The following is a 22,210-nucleotide window of genomic DNA, read 5'->3' on the forward strand; positions in this document are numbered from 1 at the left end:
ATGCTCTTATAAGTACCACCAAACAGGTGTAACAAAATCCCCTTCTTCACGTCATCCATCTCCCATATTGACGGGACAAGCAACTGGGCTAATAGCTCATAGATATCAAGGTCAATGAGTGAGTTCCTTCAATGTTTCCTCCAACTCAGCTTTCTGGCTCTGTCGACCTTCAATTCTGCTTTCCTCATCTTCGTCCCTCCCCGTCACCAACACAACAAACCCCTGGAACACGGTCGCCCCCTGGGAGTCGGGTAGTCTTGTCAAAGCCAAGGGTACCACCTCCACCCAGCTTGATTTGGACAACATCAAGGTATGTTTTGAAGAGACTTTTCATGGTTCATTGGTGGGGGTTCACGTTGAGAGGTATGCTGCGGAAAATGCCTGTCACAACTAAGCAGTCCCCATGCTTCAATACATCAACGAGCTCGTTGTAAATGCTGAGAGATATGGTATGAGGTGTTTGTCTGTCAGGCACTGAGTCGGGAGTCTCTTGCAGGTGTATCACTTGTCAGTCGGCACACTCGCATCGGTTATGCACAAGCGACATTGTCCCCACCGATCCACAAATATCATGAGGATACCTGGCTGGTTCTTCGATTTTACTGCGGTCAATTTCAACCTGGACGATATGCGAGTAGCTAAGGCAGCGAAAGAAGGCAACTTTCATGTCAGGGATAACTGGCGTTGCGCGGATGACCAGTCCTTTGATGGCCACCAGTTTATCAGTATCTGAGAGGCATTATGTTAGTCTACACCAGGTAAAATTGACCAGGAGCATACCTGTTGGGTTCAAATCTCTCTTGTTCACGGTCTAAGTTCAAAAGGCCTGACTTTGTATATCTTACCCATGATATCAGAAATCTGCTCATCTCCATCAGTGCCCTCCATTCCTTCCACACCTGTGTGTTGATTCATGTCTGCAAGCTCTAACATCATGTTTTAGCACTTGATCCATAGCAGGCACAACTTCCTGGGGGTATTTGACAAGCTGACTGTGAAGCTTTTTGGAAGGGGGGTATGCAAGAAGGTTGACTATTTGTTGGTGTGGGCCATTGCTATGTATGGCATGTACGAAAAGAAAATAACACACGAAAAGCAAGCACACACAAAGATGTAAAGGAATAGTATAGAGTGTATGCATCCATTTTGTGCAAGGAAATTGATCATCTTGTTGGAAAAAGATCAGTGGCATAATTTGGGGTAAAATCAAAGGACTACTCACACCAAGGCTTTGCGTAATTTCTTTTTCCTGTCCGACGGCAGGACATCCCTCCCTGAATCAAGGCGTGTGACAAAGACTTGGGCTTGATCCAACTCTGCATCGACTGTGTGCTTGAAAAGGGAACTGAAAAGATGACAGAAGCGGGCGTTGTCATTATGATTCTGCGTAACGCGTGTGACGGCACGCGCCACGCCATTCGACATGACGATATGGGCCTTGCTGTCGCCCAGTCGTCGGTAACACCTGAAGTCAGAAGTCAGAATAGGTACAAATAGGGGGGAATAATCATACTTGAAGAAATCTTCAAGTTCTGCTTCTGGCATCTGCAATGACTTTGACAGGCGTGCTTTGTTCCTGGAAACCCAGAGTTTGCGAGGACCGCTCTGCGCGCTGAATCCGTTTTCATGAAGCCAAACGTCCATCGCGCATTGTAGCTGTATCGCATCTGCTAGTGGTACCACATCTGCCTCCAGTTCGGACACTTTTCCCTCGAGCGTAGATATTTGTTCAGATTTAGTTCTTGATTCCCCTTGAAGCACCGATACCTTGCCACTCAGTTCCAGTAGCTCTTTGCGGAGGGTCTGCACAGCGTCCATGGGTTCGTCGTTGGGTGGCACAGAAAAAGTCAAACTTAGAGGATCCAAATCAGTACTGAGCGTGACTATCGTTTCGAGCGCCTCGGATGGTGAAGGTGAGATAAGGGATATGCCACTGAATGGACGGAGAGAGTCTTGTTGCTCCGTCGAATGAGCAATGTCAAGAACGGTCAAATTCGCAGTGCAAGTCACAGGTATAGCTAGAGTTTCCGTCGCAATCTCTTGAACAATGTGTGCGTGCACAATGACGTTTGTAGACATATTGGTGTTCGGCGGGTAAAGAATAGGGGAAGTAAGGCTGCGACCGACGAAAAAGACAGTCTGATCACTGTGACCGATCTGTGACCAGATCCCGCCAAGAAAGGGTAGGGCTCGAAAAGGGACCTCAAAGGGACCTCACCCGAACAGCGCACAAAGCAAAATGAACGAGCGCTCGCGCGGACGGTGCAAACACCCACACACAGAAGATGAAGGTTGGAACAGTAGCAGCCAAACAAAGGAGAAGGGAAATGGGAGGAGGAGGGGCGGAATTCAGATTACAAACACAGGTATGTTTGCCCATACACAAAATGGAATTCAAAAATCTGGATCAACTACTCACATCATGGCTTGAGGAGACTGCACAGGATCATAGGAGTGGGAGGGCGTCACATCCACGACAGGGTCAATGTTTGGCGAGATCACCGACATTGTGCTTGGACTCTGGAGAGGGAACGAGGTGGACAGGGCAAAGCTTACAGCTCAGACGGTGAGAAAGATGTTTGGTGGGCCCCGAGTAAACTGACTTTCGATATGCAAGGCTTTATATTTTGCCAGTGTACATTAATTTACAACGATGCTTCAGCCTCGCTTTGGCAGTGAGGAGATCAATCAAGCGAAAACTAGGGTCCATGTCACGTCAGGGTACAGTTCTAGAACTGGTGAGTAGTCCTGATTAGCCACCACCGGCAGGGTTCTGACGGACTGTCTTTTTCAAGTCTTTTTCCTCAGCAGGGACCAGCTGGGACCGTCTTTTTGCTGCAAGATGCGTCGAGATCCTCTGCCAATTTTTTTTCCCGCGCTTTGCGAAACCGTCGCAAGCCTCGAAAAAGACGGTCCCATGTGCATCAAGAGACAGTCCTCGGTTATCTTCTTGACTTCCCGGGCCACAGCTTACAAGTTCTTGCCTCGGCCACTTGCCCCGATCCCTTGACCGATGACCCCATCCCGCTTCTCATCTTAGCCTGTGCCATTATATGTATCTAAGGAGGCAGAACGTGCCCCGCCATCTTATCTCCACGTCCACCAGCTATCTCCGGCATCAACGAGGTTTGGCAAGTCCTCCCTCCAGAAGACCATACCAAAAATGGATTTACTCCGTGAGTTCTGGCTCGAATTTCATGTTCATGGGCTTGATCTGACGCTGACTACTACAGGAAGCGCCTCCCAAGTTTACGAAACGGACCGCCCATCCGTTCAAATTTCAGTTCTGCGGGAAAATCGAGTCTATTGGCAGAAATTGAGCTCAACAAGTGAGTTCTTACTCGTATATTATGTTCTTGGGCTCTATTTGACGGAAATTACCTCAGGAACAACCTTCCGAGTTTGCGAAACATCACGCCCAACCGTTCAAAGTCAGCGTTCGGTTCTGCAAAAAAATAATGTCTTTTACCAGAAAATGAGACTAACAGGTAAGTTCTCGCTCGATTCTTACGTTCTTAGGCTCTATCTGACGAGAATTACTCCAGGAACGATCACCCGAGCTTACGAAACATGAAGCCCAAGCGTTCGAATTCAGTGCTCGATTTTGTGGGGGGAATAAAGCCCATAAACAGAAATTAAGGTTGACATGTAAGTTCTCACTCGATTCTTACGTTTTTAGGCTCTATCTGACGAGAATTACTCCAGGAACGACCACCCGAGTTTACGATACATGACGCCCAAGCGTTCGAATTCAGTTTTCGGTTTTGTGGGGGGAATAAGGCCCATAAACAGAAATTAAGGTTGACATGTAAGTTCGCGCTCATTTTTTACGTTCTTAGGCTCTATTTGACGAGAATTACTTCAGGAACGACCACACGAGTTTACGAAGCTTGGCGCGCAACCGTTCACATTCGGAGAATAATGTCCCCTACCAGATATTAGGGTTGACATGTAAGTCCCTGCTCAATTTCTACGTTCTTAGGCTCTACTTGACCGAAGTTACCTCAGGAGTGACCTCCCGAGTTTACGAAACATGGCGCCCAACCGTTCAAATTCGGCGTTCGGTTTTGTGAGTGATTAAGGTCCCTTACCAGATATCATGGTTGACATGTGAGTTCCTGCTCAATTTTTACGTTCTTAGGCTCTACTTGACCGAAATTACCTCAGAAGCGACCTCCCGAGTTTACGAAACATGGCGCCCAACCCTTCAGATTTGGTGTTTGGTTCTGTGAGGAAATAAGGTCCATCACCGAAAATTGATGTTAACAAGTAAGTTCTTGCTCGCATTCTACATTCTTGTGCTCTACTTGACCGAAATTGGTTCAGGAGCGACCTCCCGAGTTTACGAAATGTGGGCCCTAACCGTTCAAATTCGGCATTCAGTTCTGTGAGAAAATAGGGTCCAACACCAAAAATCTGCGTTGACAAGTAAGTTCATACTCGGACTTTATGTTCTTAGGTTCTACTTGACTGGAATTGCTCCAGAATTTATTCTCTGAGTTTACGAAACATGGTTTGCAACCGTACCAATTCAGCGTTCGATTTTGTCGGGACAAGGTCCAATGCCATAAATTGTGATTGACAAGTGAATTCCTACTCGGCATTTAGGCTGCTGGGTGCTAATTTATGTCAGTCTCTCCAGCATCCGCCCCATGATTTTACGAAATGTGGCACGTAGCCATTCGTGTTCTGTGTCTATTTTGTGGGGGGGGGATAAAGTCTTTGGGCAGAATTTGGGGTTTGCATGTAAGTTCTGACTCGATTTCTACGTTCTTGGGTTCTACTTGATGCTGATTAATCCAGCAATTACCTCCCCCATTTATGAGATGTGGCAGCCAGCTGTTCACATTTGCGGCTCGGTCTTGTGGGCACAACAGATCTGAGGGGGGGTTTTATGTAGATTCTCTATATTATTAGGCTCAGGCCAATTTCAAAGGAGTAAATTATATCGAATTGATCCATGCTTTTGTTAGTGAACCCCATCATTTACGCTACGTAGAACTAGCTATCAAGTACTATCTTGCAAGGTGGATCTTCCGCACTGTTCACAGAAATTCAATTGATGCTGTGATATCTTCTTGTAAGTTGTGAAGAAATTCATTGGAAGACTAAACACTAAACAACATACCTTTGCACGAGCAGCTTCCTGTCGCACTTTCCGTGGCTGGTAGGGATATTTTTTGACGATGTCTCTTGCCTACACACATTAACTTGAAGGACAAGGCTGTAAAATGCACTCACCCATTGAAGAATACGCTCTCGCTCCTCCTGAGTTTGCTGAACAGCATCTTTTGGTGACGCTTTGTCGTCCCCGAGGCTAGCGTTAGGCGCGGGGTCGCAGGCGGTCGACCTGAAATGAGGAGTTGGTCAGCGACGCGCAAGAGGAAGGGCGCGAAAGCACGTGACACCCTCCCAAAAGGGGATGGACCCTGAGGAGACAGTCCGATCACCGAGGGACAGTTCAGCACCCTGACTTGGCGCGCGTCGGCGCTTGCCGGGTGACAGGACCGTCTCTTTCCCGAGAGAAGTAGTGCACGAGGGGTATGTCCTACTCTCAGCCTCGTCACAGGTCAGTCACACCGTCTCTTGATCTCTCACAATTCCTTGCTCTAGGATCTGGAGGAACGGCGAAGAAAATAAGAGATGCAGGGATTCTCATTGAGTAGGCTCTTTTTTTTTTCAATCGTCGATTCTTTTAGTTACGATGATGGAAAAAGGGACGTATCTGCTAGGCGGACGAGTCAAAACGCTTCACCCTGCAGTACACGGTGGTTCGTATCAACAACAGGAATCCTTGCACGCAACATTCCTTCGGACTCTGAAGACCTCAAAGCACAAAATATCTCCCCAATCTCCATCGTCGTCTGCAACCTCTATCCATTCACCGAAACAATCGCCAGGCCAAACTGTACCGTAGCAGACGCAGTCGAAGAAGTTGACATTGGCGGAGTGACACTCCTTCGCGCCACAGCAAAGAACCACGAGCGCGTCTCAGTCCTCTCCGATCCGAAGGATTACAAAACCTTCCTCGGTGCGTGGAAGGATGGGAAAGGAGACGTAGGGCAGGGACTGAGAGCGTCTCTTGCGCTGAAAGCTTTCCGGATGACCGCAAGGTACGATGAGGCCATCAGCCGGTATTTCAGGGAACAATACGCTAGCGCCGAGTTGCCAGCTGAGAAGTTGGCAGGGCCAGTCCAGAGGATCGCGCTTAGGTATGGTGCGAACCCGCATCAAAAGCCCGCGCAGGCGTATGTCTCCGAGGGAGAGCTTTCGTTCAGAGGTGGGTTTTTTCTTATTCGTCGAATTGTGGCGAAAATTGACTGATCCGATAGGATCGCCTGGATGCATCAACCTCCTCGACGCGCTCAACTCCTACACCCTCGTCAAAGAATTCCAAAAGGCCCTCAATCTCCTGGCCACCGCGTCCTTCAAGCATGTTTCACCCGCGGGTGCAGCTGTCGGTGTCGAGCTCACAGAGACAGAGAAAAGGGTCTACAGAGTCAAGAAACCTTTGACTCCGCTCGCTTGTGCATATGCTAGAGCTCGAGGTACGTTTTTGTCATCATTTTGTAGAGCTCACTTGAACCTAACCTGTCAGGTGCGGACCGTATGTCCTCTTTTGGCGACTTTATCGCCCTTTCGGCTCCACGCGACCTCGCTACTGCACGCATCATCTCGCGCGCGAAGTGTCTGATGGGATTATTGCGCCTGGGTACGCAGATGACGCGCTCGATGTGTCGTCGAAGAAGAAGGCAGGGAAATACTGTGTTCTACAGGTGAGTACTCCCATCTTATTTGTGAGACAGATGAAGTGCAAATGAGTGGATTCAGATCGATCCAAACTATGTCCCTCCCAGAATCGAGACGAAGCAGGTGTACGGTATCCACCTCCAGCAAAAGAGGAACGACTGCAAGATCCAGCCTTCTGTCTTCTCAAACATCGTCAACAAAAACAAGGAGGTCCATATTTTTTTGGCGTTCATCGCCACTCACTAATCAGGTCAACCCTAGCTCCCGTCAAGCGCAGTCACAAACCTCGTCGTCGCCACACTCGCTTTGAAATACACCCAATCCAACAGCGTCGCATACGCCTTCCATGGGTCCATCATCGGCATCGGTGCAGGCCAACAATCGTGCATCCACTGTACCGGGCGGGAAAGCCGATCTCTGGTGACTCTGCCATCACCCACGAGTCCTTGCTCTCTCCTTCAGAAAAGGAGCAAAACCCGCAGGAAAAGCCAACGTCATTGACCTGTTCTGAAGTGGAGAAGTGCTAGAGGGTGAGGAGAAGGTATAGTGGGAGTTTTTATCCGAGGGCGAGGTGCCAGCGTTGGAAGAGGAGGAAAAGAGGGAAGGGGCGAGTAAGTTGGATGGGGTTGCATGCATGTTCTAGCGATGCGTTCTTTCCATTCCCAGATAACATGCATCAAGGAAGAGCGGGGTGAATGTTATCAACGACTCGCATAGAGCATCCTTCACTGTGCTATAGGAGGATTAATGAATGTTTGGATTAGAGGGAATGGAAGACTCCGGCAAAGGTACGTTTGATGAGGTTTTCCTGCACTAATACTGATTGTGGTCGACCGTAGGATCCCGTGGCTGGTCCATACCCAGAGGTTAGCCGTGCGGTATTGGTAAGTCACGTAACTTCCTCGCGAGCATCCGAATCTCAATAGTCTCCCATGGCATAGATCTACGAACGCTCTGTTACACGCATGTAAGGTCTTGCACGTCTCCTTGTCTTCGGAAAGCTAGCAGACACTAGTACTCACTCTACTTGTCTTCAGTCTCGTCGTGAACTCCGCGAAAGGCCGGCCGCGTCGACTAGATACCGTCGCTATCACAAACGATATTCTCCCGGCGGTTTGAAAGGCGACTCCGCAATTGGTGGTTTGGAATGAACAATTTAAGTAACTCTCCAGCCAGATGAGGGGGTCAACAATGACTCCGGTCCCCCCCGTGCCGATTTATTGGTGAAGGAGCGTCGTCGTCGTCGTCTTATGGATCTCACCAGGGAGGCATTCCCCGACGACAAAGTTCCAAAGAGATTATAATATTAACTGGAAGCCTGCATAACTTCTCGAGTTAGAGTAAACCATGTTTTGTAAGTACACTGGACGTGATATCGCTGAAGAGAGAGTGGTTACCATTCTAAATAATCGCATGTCGTATCTATTTGTAGCCTAAAAACTTATTCGGAAGCAGAAGCAATCTTCGACTGCAGAGCCGCAGAGTTTCAAGTATCTCCCGCCGGCTCGTCCTTATGCAGCCCACTACATCAGTTACAAATGGGTACCCATCTTCTAATTCATCATCAATAGTATGGTTCAGTTCCAATGAAAACAAAGCTTTGAAGATGGACCGCTCGTAGTCGTCACTAACGCTAGTGATGGCGCGTGCAACGGTATTGGACGGGAAGGAGTAGAGCATTCCTCGCTCAACCCTTGACGCGTGGACAATCCTGGATGAACAGTAATATAAGAGTGGTGGACAAAAACGAAGAAGTGAGAAAGCAGTATTCTCACATAAATTCCACGATATTAGCCAGAGAAATCCCGCAGGCCTGCGAAAGCTCGTTGATCTTGGACTGGACCCATGCCTTTCTCTGATCAGGTTCAAGTGGTGAGAAACCCCGCTTATGCAAGAAGCGGTCCACTAGGCATGCCAACACAACGGAGTCCGCCGGAGGTACCAGAGCCTGCTTTATGTCGTTCACGTCGGTTCGGAGTTTGTCAAGTCTTGAGTTATGCTCTAGCGTCGCTTGCTCTAACGATGAAAGCCTAGCGGAGAGTGACGCGAGCCGAGACACCTGCACCGACGTAGGCTCCTTAACTGCCGGACCGACCATCTCGTAACCCGGACGAATTGGGCGTGGGGCAAGAGTAAGGTTTTGAAAGGCCAGTAGAGGTAGTTCTTCCTGCGCAATAGTAGTCGCTGGGTCCAAGACGGCGTTGGCAGGATCCATCTGCAACAGTCTTTCGAGGGTAATGATCAACGTCAACCAGTGTTAAAATAAGAAAGGGGGTAGCGGGATGAGCCGAAAATGCGAGGAAAGGGGTAGTCGTCATTAGAAGGCTAGATTCACGAACATCTCACCAGCGACCAAAGCCATTCTGAGGCTACGGAGATGGGAAATACGGCCCAATGCTTCTTAGAGATGATTCTAGATGATTGAACATTTCCCTAGGGTGCCTGGGAACTGGCACTGGTTCCTCCGGTGTACATGGAGATGTTTGATGTTCGGAGGCATGCACTCCTCCGATTGAAGCACCAGAAGGGCGAAGGTACCTGTGAGAGAGAGCACCGGAACAAAGATAGTTGCGATAAATGAGGCTGGGGAAGAAAAGCCAGAATGAATAGTCAACTCTGCCATAGCAATATCGTTCAAGCTCCCAGGCCTCATGATACTGGGCATTCGCCACGAAATAAATATCCCTTGCTGAAAGTAATCTTGGAATTCCAATCAATTCCAATAGGAAGATGCAGGATTGCCAGTGGCGAGCCGCTTGTCCTCAAGAAAAAGAGGCAAAAGAGATTGCTTGATACCAGGCGTTCATCGAGGTTAGAAATGGTGGCCCCATATACAGAGCGTAGTCTTGAATGTGAGAGGCAACATAAACGGCCTGCCAGACAGCGTAAGAGAAATCTTGCAAAAGGATGATATTTACAGCTAACTGCATAACCGTAGAACCATATCTAAATTTTACTTTGTGCGCCTTTATTTGTACAAACAACCGTATTAGGTAGAACGCCCTTCCAAGTTGGCAAGTTCCAACCGCTCCACCCTTATGACGTGCGGGACGGGATTGGAGCGTTTGGAGCAACTACCGAAACGGTGCTAGAACTTGGAGCAATGGGCAGCGCGCGCGAATCGGCGTCATGGTTTACATAGCCACGGCCTAAAACGGATGTTTACGCACAGACAAAGGCGCAAAGTGAAATTTCAGATGTGGTCTACGATTATGCAGTTAGCTGTAAGTCTTAGAACTTTTTCCCATCATCGTACTTTCTCCAGATCAAGAAGCCAATAATTATTCAGAGCCATATTGAATCGTCTGACTAACGAATGTAAGATAGTCGTTCCCATGGCAGTTAGGCCGCAGGCTGCCATGTCGTTGACAAGCATCGTGAGTATATCATAGCGTGATGGATATAAATGATGGGGTCTAACTAGGTCGGATGGTAACAGGACGAGACCTTCTGGCCGGGGGGGGTAACCAAGGAAAGCCAATACGCAGAGGGAAAAGTGAAAAAGAAAACTAGCGGATGCAAATGGGACAATGATATTACCAGACGAACACGATATCGACGAAATCGCTTAGAACATGGCAACACCAACGATGGCACCAAGAACGGCACCAGTCCAGCCAGCCTTGACGCTAAGGGCGCCAGAGGATTTGGTGGCGGAAGCAGACGCATGGGAGCTTGTTGCGCTGGCAGCCTTTGATGAGCCACCGGTGGTGGATGCGGCTGCTGATGTAGGCTTGGTGGTGGCGGTGTTAGAGGCAACAGAAACGGTGGTGCTTTGCGACGCAAGAGGAGCGGTTGACTGGCCAGCGATTTGGGCCTGAGCGGCGTCGCTGAAAGTGCCAGACATGTTGTCCATGCTAGGGGGAAAAGATAATTAATTAGAATCAAGTGAATGTTACGCCAAGCAAACACCAACGCGAATTTGGCCGAGAAAGCGAGAGCGGGGTACTGGGGTTGGGTAGCGTCTTTAAGGCTCAAAGATTCAATACGGACGAAGCTAGAAGCCAGCGTGAATCTCATTTTCAAGTCGTGCACACGTTACACGTACTATTGGTTGCTGTTCGGTCCGATAGTTGGGTCAGGGGTGAACTGGATGCTTGCGGTGGTGGACACATCAACGCTGGCGGTGATGAGTTGGAGACTGGTCTACAGAAACGGTCAGCTTGGGTGAGAAATGGATGGTTCTGATGCATACTTGTTGTTGAGCGTTGCCGACGTAGATGGAGACCTTGGCAGGGCCGAAGTCCTTCAACGATGGGGAAGCGCCATCGTCTTGCCAGGAGATAGTGGCCTGCTTTCCACCGCTGAAAGTCGTTGAAGCGACGGGGCTGGTGATCTACCGAGCGTTGTTAGGTGGTGTGATGTGATTAAAATTTAGGAACATACGAAAACTGTGGCAAAAGCCTGGGCGGCGAGTGCGAGGACGATGAAGGATTTGGTGAACATTTTGTAGGATAGTTCGTGGGGTTATAAAGGAATGTGATTAAGAGAGGGGAAGGACAGCGCAAAAAACCAAAACACGGAAGGGGATGAAGTGGTAAGGAAGGAAAAACGAATTCGGGTCAACAACACGTATATAAGCGGAGTTCCAATCACTACTAGCGAGCGGTCTTCTCACGGACAGGAACGTGGCTCAGTCCGCCCTGCGTCATCCTTGTAAATTTGACGACTTTTCTGCGGTATGTAACTATGTACTTGGCAGTAATCTCGTCCCCTACCACTACCATCTGTTACACACTTACACTTATTGGAGAAGCGTAGCCTACGCAAACTCCTCGGTCCGTTCGATGGAATGTCGGATATCTTGAATAGTGGACCGGTTAAATCCTGAGTTTAGAATAGCTCACTAGAGTCAGCAGTGGCCCGTCAACCAACCGTCAACATACGGACATTGGCAAGAATTGGACAACTGGCTTGCAGAAGACGACCAAGAAGTACTTTTTTATCTAAACACTTTGCAATCAGTTCGCGCGTTTACATTCCCATCAAACGATTGCTTTTAGGGGTCAGGGAGCAAGGCGAGATCCTGAAGCTTTCTTCAGTGCGCCTTGGCTTTGTCGCTATGTAACCAGATTGGGTTGTCAGAGTTGAAGTCAACATGACTCGAGGCAAGCGCAGTCATCGGTGTATTTACGTTGAAGCACTCAAGGCCAGTTTGGCCTCGGAGTCTGTAGGAGTCGAGGCCCGCAAGGGTTCTTACATATTGAAGGCGTCGAGGAGCTGGGCAGCGGGACTGGGTGATGCCGACCTCTTTGTAAACCTACATACGAAGCCGCCAATGTAGTACTCCTACCCGAAAAATCTAATTATCAACGACAAGATGGCTGTAAACTATCTCTTCGAGTTGCTCCCAGAGACGCAAAACGTCGGCGTCGCAAGTGGGAACTATCTGTGTTCCCAACATGGCTGAGATGCCCGTTGTTGGGTCAATAAAAAAATACGTTCCCCCCCATCCGTACCCTAGCTCCAGTCAGCGTGAATAACGACTCTGAAAATATCAATGCCCACAAAAAGCAGAGCCTTTTCGACGCCGGCCAGGCCAATCAGTATTGTTTAGGCATAGACCAGTGCTCCATTGACAGTCCTTCCAACCTGGTGTGAACTTTTCAACAGAACGTGCGGCAGTCTCATTCAATGTCGATTTGAAGAGTGACAGGACAGAATCCACAGATAGAATGGGGTTTTCAGCGAAACCAGCTAAAGAGAATGAGCCGACGAGTTTGAAACATTCCGAAGATAAGCACCTCGTATTTGAAGTAAGTGACGGCAAAGAGAGAGATAGTCCTGAAGAGACGTGTACATCCCCAGACCACCAAGAATCAGGTGAACTTTCAAGAAGCTGATGAGTTACTCTCTACAGACCAGCAAACAATCAACGCTGGCACCTTTCTTGGGATCCTGTTCAATGACTGGTACTTGACTTGCCCAGGAAACAAACTCTCCGCTAGGTTCTCGAAAAGAAAAGGCAACCGATCTTGCCTTATAGTCCGGGGTCAGATAGAAGGTAGCTCTGATACCCAGCGGTTTGAATATGTGCATTTGGCTATTGGAAAAATCAACATTAAATAATTACATGGCGGGGCAGCACGCACCAGTATTCCTCAAGGGACTGCCCCGAAATTTTTTCGATGATGAAACCGATTGTACAAGTACTTTGCCCATACGAAACTAGTTACTCAATTAGTTCAACAAACTACCCCCCAATACTGAAGAAACATACAATCCGATCCAGGCTCGAACTTCAAAGGAATTGCGGGAAATTTCTCCTGCGTGTAAGGTATTTCTTTCAAGCGAATTGACAAGCAGAAATTATGAACTCATACCCTATTGCGGGCATAGAACAAGCCAACCGGATCCGTTGGCCCGTAGTCGCCGGTCAACAATGTTGGCAGAGCGTAGGGAGGGTCATGCTTCTCCCTGACGAATAAGCCACTGGAATGATTTAGAAGGTGCGCAAGCGTGATCTTAGTTTTTGCAGGTTTGAACGTTGGTTCTTCTGCAAAAGGATCGTTCAGGACCACGGGATCCTTCAACTCGGGAATGATTTCTGAAACGACAGCGTCGAGAGATATTCTTTTTTGTTCAACAAGTTGAAGGATTGCGATCTGGTAAGTTTCCATGAAATGAAGAATCGACATGTAGAAAGTAAGCGCACGGTAGTAACCAATTTGGTCATGCTGCAAACCCATAATACGCTTGATTCATCCACGTTACCGCTTGAAGGTTTGCCCAAGTCCCGCAGGCCAGCTGCCCCGAAGTATAGTTCTTCAGTCATACTTGAAACCCCGAAGACTACGCTTGGAATTTTGCTTTCATGGCATGCTCGGGCCTATCATACAAATGAAATTGGGATGTTTCCACTGCGGCGTGAAAAAAGAACGAACAATCTTGTCGTCCAATAGGGCTTTTCCTTCCGATGAAAGGGAGCTCATGTTAAATGCAAAACTGTCAAAATGCAAAGTGGCGGCGATTACGCGGATCGATTGGATGTGTCTATCAAGTAATCAGAAACCTCGATAAGGAGTCTGAGCGTGCTAACCCGTGGCGGCACCGAAGGATCAGAAATGTGATCTGTGAAACTTGCCGAAGCAAGCTAAATACAGCTCTCTGGAGTCAACCTTATCGTTTCCTTCAACCCCTCCTCCATAAGTATTTCGAGAGAAAAAGACAATCTTGAGGGTCGAAATCAAAACAACCCAAGCATGCTCGAGTTTCCTGGGACTCAAGCAGCAAATATCGCACTACTCGCCGGAAAGAATCCTCCGGGTCGACGTATAACGATGCACCTGGTTTGGACTCGTGAAACACGAGAGGGTCTGAACCACACCATGGCCAAGGAAGTAAGCTGCATCAATGCCCACAACAAGGAATGGGGTAATGTAAAGAGCACCATAGGACGGATGTTGTAAGGGTAATATATATCGTTGAGACTGCGCAAGATCCCATGATTCGCCAGCTCCGGGTGCACGCAAGTACTGTGCTATGACAATTCCAGTGCTGCCAAAGAGACGTTGTTCCCTCTCCTTGATATTGAATCCAAGGCGTGCTGAGTAGAAGTGCAGCGATCCCAAGAAGTTTCTTCGTCAGCGATGGTTTGTTTCCTCACAAGGCAAACAATTAGGCGCTGACGACGAGGGAAAAGGCAGGACGTTAGGAGATCAACACTCCCCTCGACCTGTGGTCCAACAAGACTAGTTTCGCACCCTTGAGAGGGCGAACCTTCTGAGATCCGTCTTTCGCATCAACATTGTACCCCCAGACATCCAGGGCGGTCCTAACGATCATCCTTCGTGGTCCCTCATGATGTATCTTCATATAATCAACTGATAAGGGCACGTCGAAGGAAATATCAGCACTAGGAGTGGAGTGTCCACTCCCAGATGAAGCGGTACTTGGAAAAGTGTCTCGCTGCACGATCTGTGCCCCTACGCCAGATGGTGTGGAGTACGAATATGAGAATCCTGTAGGCTCCGTAGAGGGCGGGGCGGCGTGGAACGATATCCCAATGGCTCCAATTGAGCCATTGTTCCGTAACGAAAGGATGAACTTCCAAAACCTCTGCAATGCGTCGTGAGACCATATGATTCGATTGTCAGTTGTGATGGGGCCAGGTTCGATTGGAACCCGCCGCAAAGGAGCAAGAACGGCAGCGGATGTGCAGCCCTCCCAGGGAAGCTGTCCTCGGACAGGGATAAGCCAGGCGCTGCGATCGTAGCGAGACGATGGAGATATCTGTACATGAGGGGAGATGGGGATGGGGATGGTTTTGGCGTATCCCTTGACAGATTCCTTTGGAGGTTTCTTGGGCAGGAGAGTGGGGTGGACATGGGGCTGGATAAAATACAATGTCAGTCTTGTGTTCTATGCAAATTGGGATATGAGATAGAACCTGGGGTATGACGTGATGTAGAGGCTCCAAATCCAAATCCTTGTCTTCTACCACAACCTGACGTTCAGTGACCACTGACGCGACCTTCCCATCAGAAGGCGTCAACCGAGGTATTTCAGTTTCCACCTTGTCCGATCGTAGCCGTTTCAAACTTCTAACACCTTCATCCAGAAGAGCAGCCTCGGAGTCTCGCTTTACCCGTGCTCGGTGCAGCAGTTGACTGTGATCAGGATTTGCCTCCTTGACTCTGAACAGCGAACTGAAGTCGCTGCTCACAAACTCTTCCAAGTCTTCAATGCGATAGACTTCTGATTCTTCTACCGGAGAACCCCATTCTTTCAGATCCTCCTGTGTACTGGATGTTCCCTCTCGGGGAAGGGTCACAGGTGGTGTAATAGCATACGAAAACAACCCTGCTCAACGACTCATGAACTTCATTCTGCAAAGTCAGTAGGCCACGTACTTGTAGAGAGCTTGGGGATTGGAATAGACTTGGGGTTCAGCCAATCTGGTGATGAAGTCTTTGCAGACTGGATAATCTTTTGACCAAGAACTAGCAAATCCTTTCGAGGAGCGGTCAATGAAGGGGAAATGAAGTTATGAACAGTGAAGTCTAGCCCATCATAGCTGGCGGTTCTCTCAACGCTGCGTTGAGTTCCTTCCATATGGCTTGAAGCATTGAGATGAAGAAACGAACAGGACTTGACTCAGAACCGAAAATGCGATCACATGTATAGTGCGTGACCAAATCAAATAAATACAAATGATTGGGTTTCTTCTTTTGGAGTCCACTGATTCCCCGTGCCCTGTATCGTTCCAAGAACGACTGAGGAGGGAAAGCAAAAAAAGTCGACAAGGTAATACACAAGTGATTACATAGATACACAGATAAATACGAATCCATCAGAGGTTCAGACACGTATAAAACATTCAAATAGCCGTCGACGCGCCAATGCTCTCCCAAAACCTAGGTCGTTTCATCAGTATTGCAGCAACTTCCACAAGTAAAAAAAGCAACACATACGCGCAACGTTGAAGTAGCCCCGCATTCGTGTGGAAAGCATGAATGTGCGCCGCACCTGCCACCGTCACGTTGAACAGCATCTCATTGTGCTGCTGCGAGCTCCACGTATTCCAGCGAGGCGTGATGTTCGGGCCGCTCGATTTAACATTTGGGTCAAGGTTCTGAACAAAGTCAAGGAATCCACCTGAGAATGCGGTTTGGAGGTCAGCGTTGACGGATGTAGGGACGAGCCTGAATGAAAATCTGGGTTGGTGGATGGGAGATTTTGGGAAGATCGTTGACGTACGAAGAGCCTGGGAAGTAGTAGGAAACGTCAGCCCCGTGGAGTGCGGGGGGGACGGCGAATTCGCCCTATGTTTAAAAAGTTCTGTCAGTGGTAAGTAGGTTCTCTTCAAAATGAAGGTAAGGCACCTTGAACGCACATCCGCTGAAAGCTTTGAGGAGGTAATATGTGGGACAAACGAGAATGGCTACAAAGAGAGAAAATGCTTGGCTTAAGCCCTTTGATGAGCTGGGACACAAACTTACACTCTCCCGCAATCAGATTTGCCTGTTCTATGTTGCTTCCAAGACCTTGATAGAGCTGAGCGGCCGCTGTAATGTCTTTTGCTCCGAGATTTGGGAAGAGGTTTGCGACGTAATTGGGGATCTGTACGGTAGCAGCCGTAGTCTGATTCACGAAGGCGTCGCCTTCATGACTGTTTACTACCGAAAGTACCATTTTCTGTTCACGATTATTCTCGTCAATAACCATCGTGTACAAATGAGAGCCTAATGGAAGGACCCACCACTCCGTTGGTTTTTCCATTTCTCAGGAGGACACTAGGCCGATCAGTTATGAACGTTCCGTCAACGACAGGCTGTGGGGCCCATGTGCCGAAGAAAACGCTCGCAGCGATGTTCATATTTGCAGCTTGGAGAACTGCCGCGTCGACGTTGCGGAGACAGCTAAGGGTGTCGGCTACAGAACCACAACTATATCAAGTTCCCGTCAGTACCCTCGAAAGAGTTTACAAAAGGATGTCAAGCACTTCGTTTGGGTGACAACGCTGTTATAATACGACTGAAAGGGGTATATATCAAATTACGCGAGAAGGAATTCATTCGAAACTTACTTGTGGAATTCTATCATTATAATTATATTGCGAAGGTAGGAAAGTAGAGCTCGTCATTGCAGCTCTGAAAAGTGGAGGGGAGGTATTTCCATCGTTCGCAACGATGTGTTGGATGACGGAACCAGCTCCTGCGGATTCTCCCCAAACGGTAACCTTCGTTGGGTCCCCTCCAAATTTGCTGATCTACAAGGGCTGGAATTCAGCACTTCCAAAAAAAGAATCAAAGCTGTGAGAACCCACATGCTGTTGCACCCAATTCAGGGCAAATTGTTGATCCACTGGGAAAAGTCATTAACGTGACTCTGAAAGAAAGAGAGAACGGCGCACAAAGACCGGCATTCAACGCTCCATTTGCCTTGATTTGTGAACTCGATAAAAACCCAAGCACACCTAGTCGATATTGTATGACAACAGCGACAACATTTCCTCCAGCTTCCTTGATGAGATCATTTCCGTCGAACACGCCGGAGAACGAGCCGGAGGCACTTCCTAAAGTGTAACCACCACTACATGAGGAGTTAACTCGGCAAAAAGCTCAAAAGCTCAAGACTACCCATGAATCCAAAAAACGACTGGTAGTTTTCGGTTTGGTTGGAGAGTCCCGGGAACCCAAACACTTGATAGAAAATTCAAAAAGATGTAAAAAAGGGCACGGAAAGAGGAGGAACATACTTTAGAAAAAGACAATCCTCAGAGATGGGCGTGTCTCTACGCGAAACCGTGGAACTCCTGAATGGAGATGCAGGGGCCACCCCAAAGGTACTCTGGTAGCACTGATTTGGTTGTGAGTTGGCTAGCTGTACCCCGCTAGTTGTGGCAGGTGCCTGCGGTTCTCTCCAACGTAATGCCCCTAGTAGGAACTTGATCGTTGAATTCAGCCATAACGAAGGTTTCAAACAGCTTACCTGTAGGAGGCGCAGCATATCGCATCCCAAGAAACGCAGTGTTCTCCGTAGTGGAATTTAGCGATCCTTGATACTTCGCATATCCCAAATCTACGACGTTGACAACGTTGCCACTTGGACTTGCGGATGTTTCTACAGCGCAGGCCAAGATGAGGAAGGCAGAGAATGTCAGGGATGGCGATACCATCTTATGAAAGAGGTAGGGTAAAGAACCAAAGATAGTTCATCTTCATTTATGTATCCAGAATGAGGCCGACCTGCCGCTGCGATAAGTCAGGAAAGCCTGACAAACTGACGCAAGAGATCTCTGATGCCTGTTGATGGGCATCGGCACGAATGTCGGTCAGTTCCCCCCGTGCACGGATCAGAATTTCGAATGCTGAGGCTGGCCCACCGACAACGGTCAACATCGGGCTGAACTTTTTTACCTTCCTGGGAGAAAACGCCAAATATCCTTCTAGGTCGTCCAAAATTGGAGCAAGCAAGCGCACAAAGAGCCATAAGGTCGCTCTGAGATCGCGGTTGGTGATGTGAGTTTTACGAGCCGATGATCGTCCCTGTATCACTGCCATGCGGAGGAGCGCGGGTGGTTGAAACATATCGTGGACCCGGGTTTCTTGAAGCTGATAATGAGAGTGATGGTTGACCGATACATCGCTGGGCACCAATTTGCAGAAAATGATCGAAAGGCAAAGTTTGTGACCTGTCCTTTGGTGGCAGGATTTCGAGGATCTAGGCGAGCAACATCTCGATGTCGTTGAAGGTGGCAGTGAGTATCTGGGCTGCATACCAATCGCAATTGGCAAGCATGTTGACAAGAAAAGTCGCGCTCATCACTCAGTCACTGTCGGCGGTATTGGCGGCATAACTGACAGTGAATGGAACGACATCAAACGGCTGAATTTTGGTTGAACGTCACGCAGACCATTATTGATTTTCGGACATGTGATCCATCGAGAATGACCGTTGGGCCAACCTTAGCCTTCTGTAGACGTAGATGGATGTCTGATTGTAACAATATTATCAAGACCTCGACAAAGGAGGTGGGTTTTCGTATCGCCAAAGTCATGTGGATCGTTCCTCCGCAAAGCTTAGGCGTAACTTGAAGAGTCGTAATGCCGACGGGTCAGACCATTCTCTTTTTGACGCGGAACTGCCGCGCCAATGCTGATAAACTTGAGCAAGGATCTGAATATTACGCCCCAAGAATGAAGCCAGGTGCGAGTACATAAGACCACAAAGCTGACGTTAAAGAATGATGGATGTCAAGTTGCGGTCCGAAATCCGGTATTACGAAAGAATAACGATATTCATCGTGGTAACTCAAAGCTCTGCCCAACGAAGTTCAAGTCAGCAAAACACACCCAAAAGTCAAAAAGCACCCACGACTAACCCATCTTTTCCGAAGTAGTCTTACAAGGCAACAACACCTCCTCATCATCATCAGGCACAACTTCCCCACTTCCCTGCAAAAGCTCCCGAACGTCATAGCACTCCCTGCATATCGCCGCCAACAGATAAAGCTGGGCAATCAACGAAAACAGGCCAATCAGCAGCTGCACAGGCACCTCCGTCGGCCTCAATACCATCCCGAACAACCTAACACGCTCATCGTCCAGATCAAGCATACACACACCCCGACCGACGGCAGCGATAAAGAGACACGCCACAGCGACCCAAGAGAGGAATATGGCCCAGACGCTGTATGTGCCCGTGCGACTGACGACTGCCTTGGGCCATTTCATGGACAGGCAGATAAGAAGACCGTGGTGGAGCAGGGTGAGGCATGCCAAGTGATGGATGGTGAATAATGTGTATGGGTGAATGGCACGGTTGAAGAGAGTGACGTCGCAGACCAATACGGAGAGGAACAACGTGCTCTTTATCGTCGCAATCCGAGGGAGGAGGCTTTCAACGGTGGGTAGCGGCATCTATGCGAGAGCCGACCCCGGTAGTGGTGGTGGTTGAAGTTGAAGAGATACTCTGCAGGTGTTTACGTAACTCTTATCTTCTTGAAAGTCGGGTGGCAGGTGGCATTTGGGTGGCATAGAAGACGTCTCCTGATGGGTTTGAATTTAGACGCCGGTACTAGGCCTACTGAGGAAGGAGTACGAAGATAAGTAAAGCACCTGAAGCTCGGGAGAACTGCTTACCACAGGTTGCTCACAACCACGATGTCCCGCCCAAAGACTTGATAACCAAAACCAAACCCTCATCCGCCATCTTCTGCAGATTCTTCTTCACCTCCCTATTCGCATTGATATCGCTATCAGTTATTATCCTCAAAGACTTGAGGTTCGCGATAGCAGGGGGCCCTTCACCCGAACGCCGTCTACGATACCCCAACATCATCTCAACAGCCGCCCCATCAAACGATGCCAAGCCTTCATATTCCAAGTGCTGCAACCGAGGCAGAAATGCGCCCTTGTACGAATCCGGGTTCTGATCTGCGTTCCTCGTGTATCCAGCGAGGGTGTTCATCAGAAGACTTGATAGCGGTGGCCCAGTGAGGAGAGGCGCGAGTTTCAGTTCTTCAATAGACGACATGCCTGAAAGGCACTCGACAAGCTCATCTTCCATGAGCTGGCAGCTTGAAAGTGTGAATTTCTTTAAAAGACACCCAGAACGGGTGAGGAGTGCAGGTATGGAGGACAGCACGCGGCTGGTGTCGGGGGAGGAGAGGTCGAGTTCCGAGAGGCAGGGGAGGGTCATCTCAGCGAGGAGGATCGCCTGATCGGCTCCTGAAGCTCCGTGCATCTTGAGATATTCCATGTGTGGGAGCTTGATTGGGGATTTTACAACGACGCGCCCGGTGTCGTTGAGTAGGATGGTAGAGAAGCATACGTATGTGATCTTGGGGACACGCAGAAGGGCGTAGAAGCATTCGTCGAGATAGACATGCTGTGTGGTGAGCTGTAGTAGTTGACCCCACGGAACAATGGTGTCATCGAGGTAATACCCATTCAGGTGGGCGGTGCGTAGCTCCGGGGCATTTTCGAATGCAGTCAATCGTTTTCTATTAGCTTGGGATCGGCGGCAGTCACTCAAGAGAGGCTGGAGTATGAATGAGGTCAGGACAGGGAGGTTGCCCTTGGCGATCTCGAGACGCGGATAGCACGCTTCTGGGAGTACAAAGTTGACAGAATACCATCTTTTGGACTCCGATGCGAGTATAGCGACGACTTTCTGAGGAGCAGCGTGAGTCCAGGCGCCTTCATCTTCAAGCGTAAGGTGAATAGTGAGTGAATAGCGACCTGAACGGTCCAGCCAAGCCCTCAACAACGCAGCCTGAGCCTGGTACCGTCTCCTTGATAGTCGTAGGTAGACCGAACTCCAGATATGAGCGGTAGACCAGGCGATCCCGCGCCATCGGGAACACACCTTTCCCAACTTGAACGGAGTCATTCGTGAGCTCGTTGAGGCCGCTTCTGAGAGAACTGCCATTGCGAATATCTCGGCCATGATTTCTGGTGGAAGCTGCTCGATGGGTTTGCCAGAGTTCATCCTTTTCTTCAGCGATGTTCGACTTTCCGAGCGTTTCTTCAGAGGTGCGCGGACCATTGTCAACGAAGGATCGTCGGAGGTGCAGCTCGCTGCAGGGGTTGTGGTATCAGTGTCCTTTTCGATAGATGTATTAGTCGGCGAGGCCTTCTCTAATGCCTGCTCTATGCTGTCTGGTGAGATGTCGACACCGCACAGAAAGATCCTGCCGATGCTGCGAAGTCCAGCCTTTAGCTTGGACTTTTTTCGTGGCGCTGGAGGGGTATCAGCCATCTCAGAAGCTTTTCAAGCAGCGAAGTTACGAATTGCAGTACTAGAAGTTGTAAATGATGAGAGATGAGCGCTGGCGTTAACTGAAGTAGACGAACCTGCAAGAGATCTACCTGATCTTGAGAAGAAAGAGACGATCGAGCACAATCCAAAGTCCTCGTGCTTTTCGGATCTTGCTCAGAGGAGGTGAATCGTCAAGCACATTAGGAGCGCTCGATGACTCAAAGTCAGTGTAGACCTACTTATAAGGGTGACT

At 48.9% G+C, this 22,210-nt stretch overlaps 9 protein-coding genes across 9 annotated transcripts; 1 reads left to right on the forward strand and 8 right to left on the reverse strand.

Annotated features, from left to right (window-relative positions):
- Window positions 1-337: 337 nt before the first annotated feature.
- On the reverse strand, window positions 338-1,667 carry LACBIDRAFT_317158 (uncharacterized protein; the record flags this gene model as incomplete). The annotated part of the gene is made up of 6 exons (XM_001878984.1): window positions 338-464; window positions 543-729; window positions 781-811; window positions 947-1,167; window positions 1,223-1,465; window positions 1,514-1,667. 6 exons carry the CDS (start codon window positions 1,665-1,667, stop codon window positions 338-340), a joined length of 963 nt encoding a protein of 320 aa, XP_001879019.1.
- Window positions 1,668-3,163: 1,496 nt separating this feature from the next.
- LACBIDRAFT_317159 (uncharacterized protein) lies at window positions 3,164-3,574 on the forward strand (the record flags this gene model as incomplete). The annotated part of the gene is made up of 4 exons (XM_001878767.1): window positions 3,164-3,176; window positions 3,234-3,329; window positions 3,387-3,488; window positions 3,546-3,574. 4 exons carry the CDS (start codon window positions 3,164-3,166, stop codon window positions 3,572-3,574), a joined length of 240 nt encoding a protein of 79 aa, XP_001878802.1.
- A 4,617-nt stretch (window positions 3,575-8,191) lies between these two features.
- On the reverse strand, window positions 8,192-9,112 carry LACBIDRAFT_293600 (uncharacterized protein; the record flags this gene model as incomplete). The annotated part of the gene is made up of 4 exons (XM_001878985.1): window positions 8,192-8,218; window positions 8,383-8,461; window positions 8,526-8,975; window positions 9,090-9,112. The coding sequence occupies 4 exons, from the start codon at window positions 9,110-9,112 to the stop codon at window positions 8,192-8,194; spliced, it is 579 nt and encodes a 192-aa protein (XP_001879020.1).
- An 898-nt stretch (window positions 9,113-10,010) lies between these two features.
- On the reverse strand, window positions 10,011-11,196 carry LACBIDRAFT_293601 (uncharacterized protein; the record flags this gene model as incomplete). Its single annotated transcript, XM_001878986.1, has 5 exons — window positions 10,011-10,607; window positions 10,667-10,747; window positions 10,799-10,896; window positions 10,946-11,086; window positions 11,137-11,196. The coding sequence occupies 5 exons, from the start codon at window positions 11,194-11,196 to the stop codon at window positions 10,319-10,321; spliced, it is 669 nt and encodes a 222-aa protein (XP_001879021.1). The 3' UTR covers window positions 10,011-10,318.
- An 856-nt stretch (window positions 11,197-12,052) lies between these two features.
- On the reverse strand, window positions 12,053-13,682 carry LACBIDRAFT_317165 (uncharacterized protein; the record flags this gene model as incomplete). Its single annotated transcript, XM_001878987.1, has 9 exons — window positions 12,053-12,210; window positions 12,259-12,447; window positions 12,495-12,578; window positions 12,636-12,793; window positions 12,843-12,918; window positions 12,971-13,016; window positions 13,074-13,355; window positions 13,406-13,579; window positions 13,635-13,682. The coding sequence occupies 9 exons, from the start codon at window positions 13,680-13,682 to the stop codon at window positions 12,053-12,055; spliced, it is 1,215 nt and encodes a 404-aa protein (XP_001879022.1).
- Window positions 13,683-14,400: 718 nt separating this feature from the next.
- LACBIDRAFT_317166 (uncharacterized protein) lies at window positions 14,401-15,804 on the reverse strand (the record flags this gene model as incomplete). The annotated part of the gene is made up of 3 exons (XM_001878988.1): window positions 14,401-15,081; window positions 15,140-15,552; window positions 15,603-15,804. 3 exons carry the CDS (start codon window positions 15,802-15,804, stop codon window positions 14,401-14,403), a joined length of 1,296 nt encoding a protein of 431 aa, XP_001879023.1.
- A 265-nt stretch (window positions 15,805-16,069) lies between these two features.
- LACBIDRAFT_317167 (uncharacterized protein) lies at window positions 16,070-18,370 on the reverse strand (the record flags this gene model as incomplete). Its single annotated transcript, XM_001878989.1, has 13 exons — window positions 16,070-16,106; window positions 16,164-16,394; window positions 16,450-16,514; window positions 16,575-16,633; window positions 16,692-16,887; window positions 16,952-17,138; window positions 17,195-17,226; window positions 17,279-17,461; window positions 17,519-17,556; window positions 17,606-17,784; window positions 17,832-17,894; window positions 17,951-18,128; window positions 18,184-18,370. 13 exons carry the CDS (start codon window positions 18,368-18,370, stop codon window positions 16,070-16,072), a joined length of 1,635 nt encoding a protein of 544 aa, XP_001879024.1.
- A 1,201-nt stretch (window positions 18,371-19,571) lies between these two features.
- Window positions 19,572-20,119, reverse strand: LACBIDRAFT_317168 (uncharacterized protein; the record flags this gene model as incomplete). The annotated part of the gene is made up of 1 exon (XM_001878990.1): window positions 19,572-20,119. The coding sequence occupies exon 1, from the start codon at window positions 20,112-20,114 to the stop codon at window positions 19,572-19,574; it is 543 nt and encodes a 180-aa protein (XP_001879025.1). The 5' UTR covers window positions 20,115-20,119.
- Window positions 20,120-20,346: 227 nt separating this feature from the next.
- LACBIDRAFT_317169 (uncharacterized protein) lies at window positions 20,347-21,957 on the reverse strand (the record flags this gene model as incomplete). Its single annotated transcript, XM_001878991.1, has 1 exon — window positions 20,347-21,957. One exon carries the CDS (start codon window positions 21,955-21,957, stop codon window positions 20,347-20,349), a length of 1,611 nt encoding a protein of 536 aa, XP_001879026.1.
- Window positions 21,958-22,210: the final 253 nt, after the last annotated feature.

The sequence above is a fragment of the Laccaria bicolor genome, genomic scaffold (assembly GCF_000143565.1).
Source record: "Laccaria bicolor S238N-H82 LACBIscaffold_7 genomic scaffold, whole genome shotgun sequence".
Lineage (NCBI taxonomy): Eukaryota > Fungi > Basidiomycota > Agaricomycetes > Agaricales > Hydnangiaceae > Laccaria > Laccaria bicolor.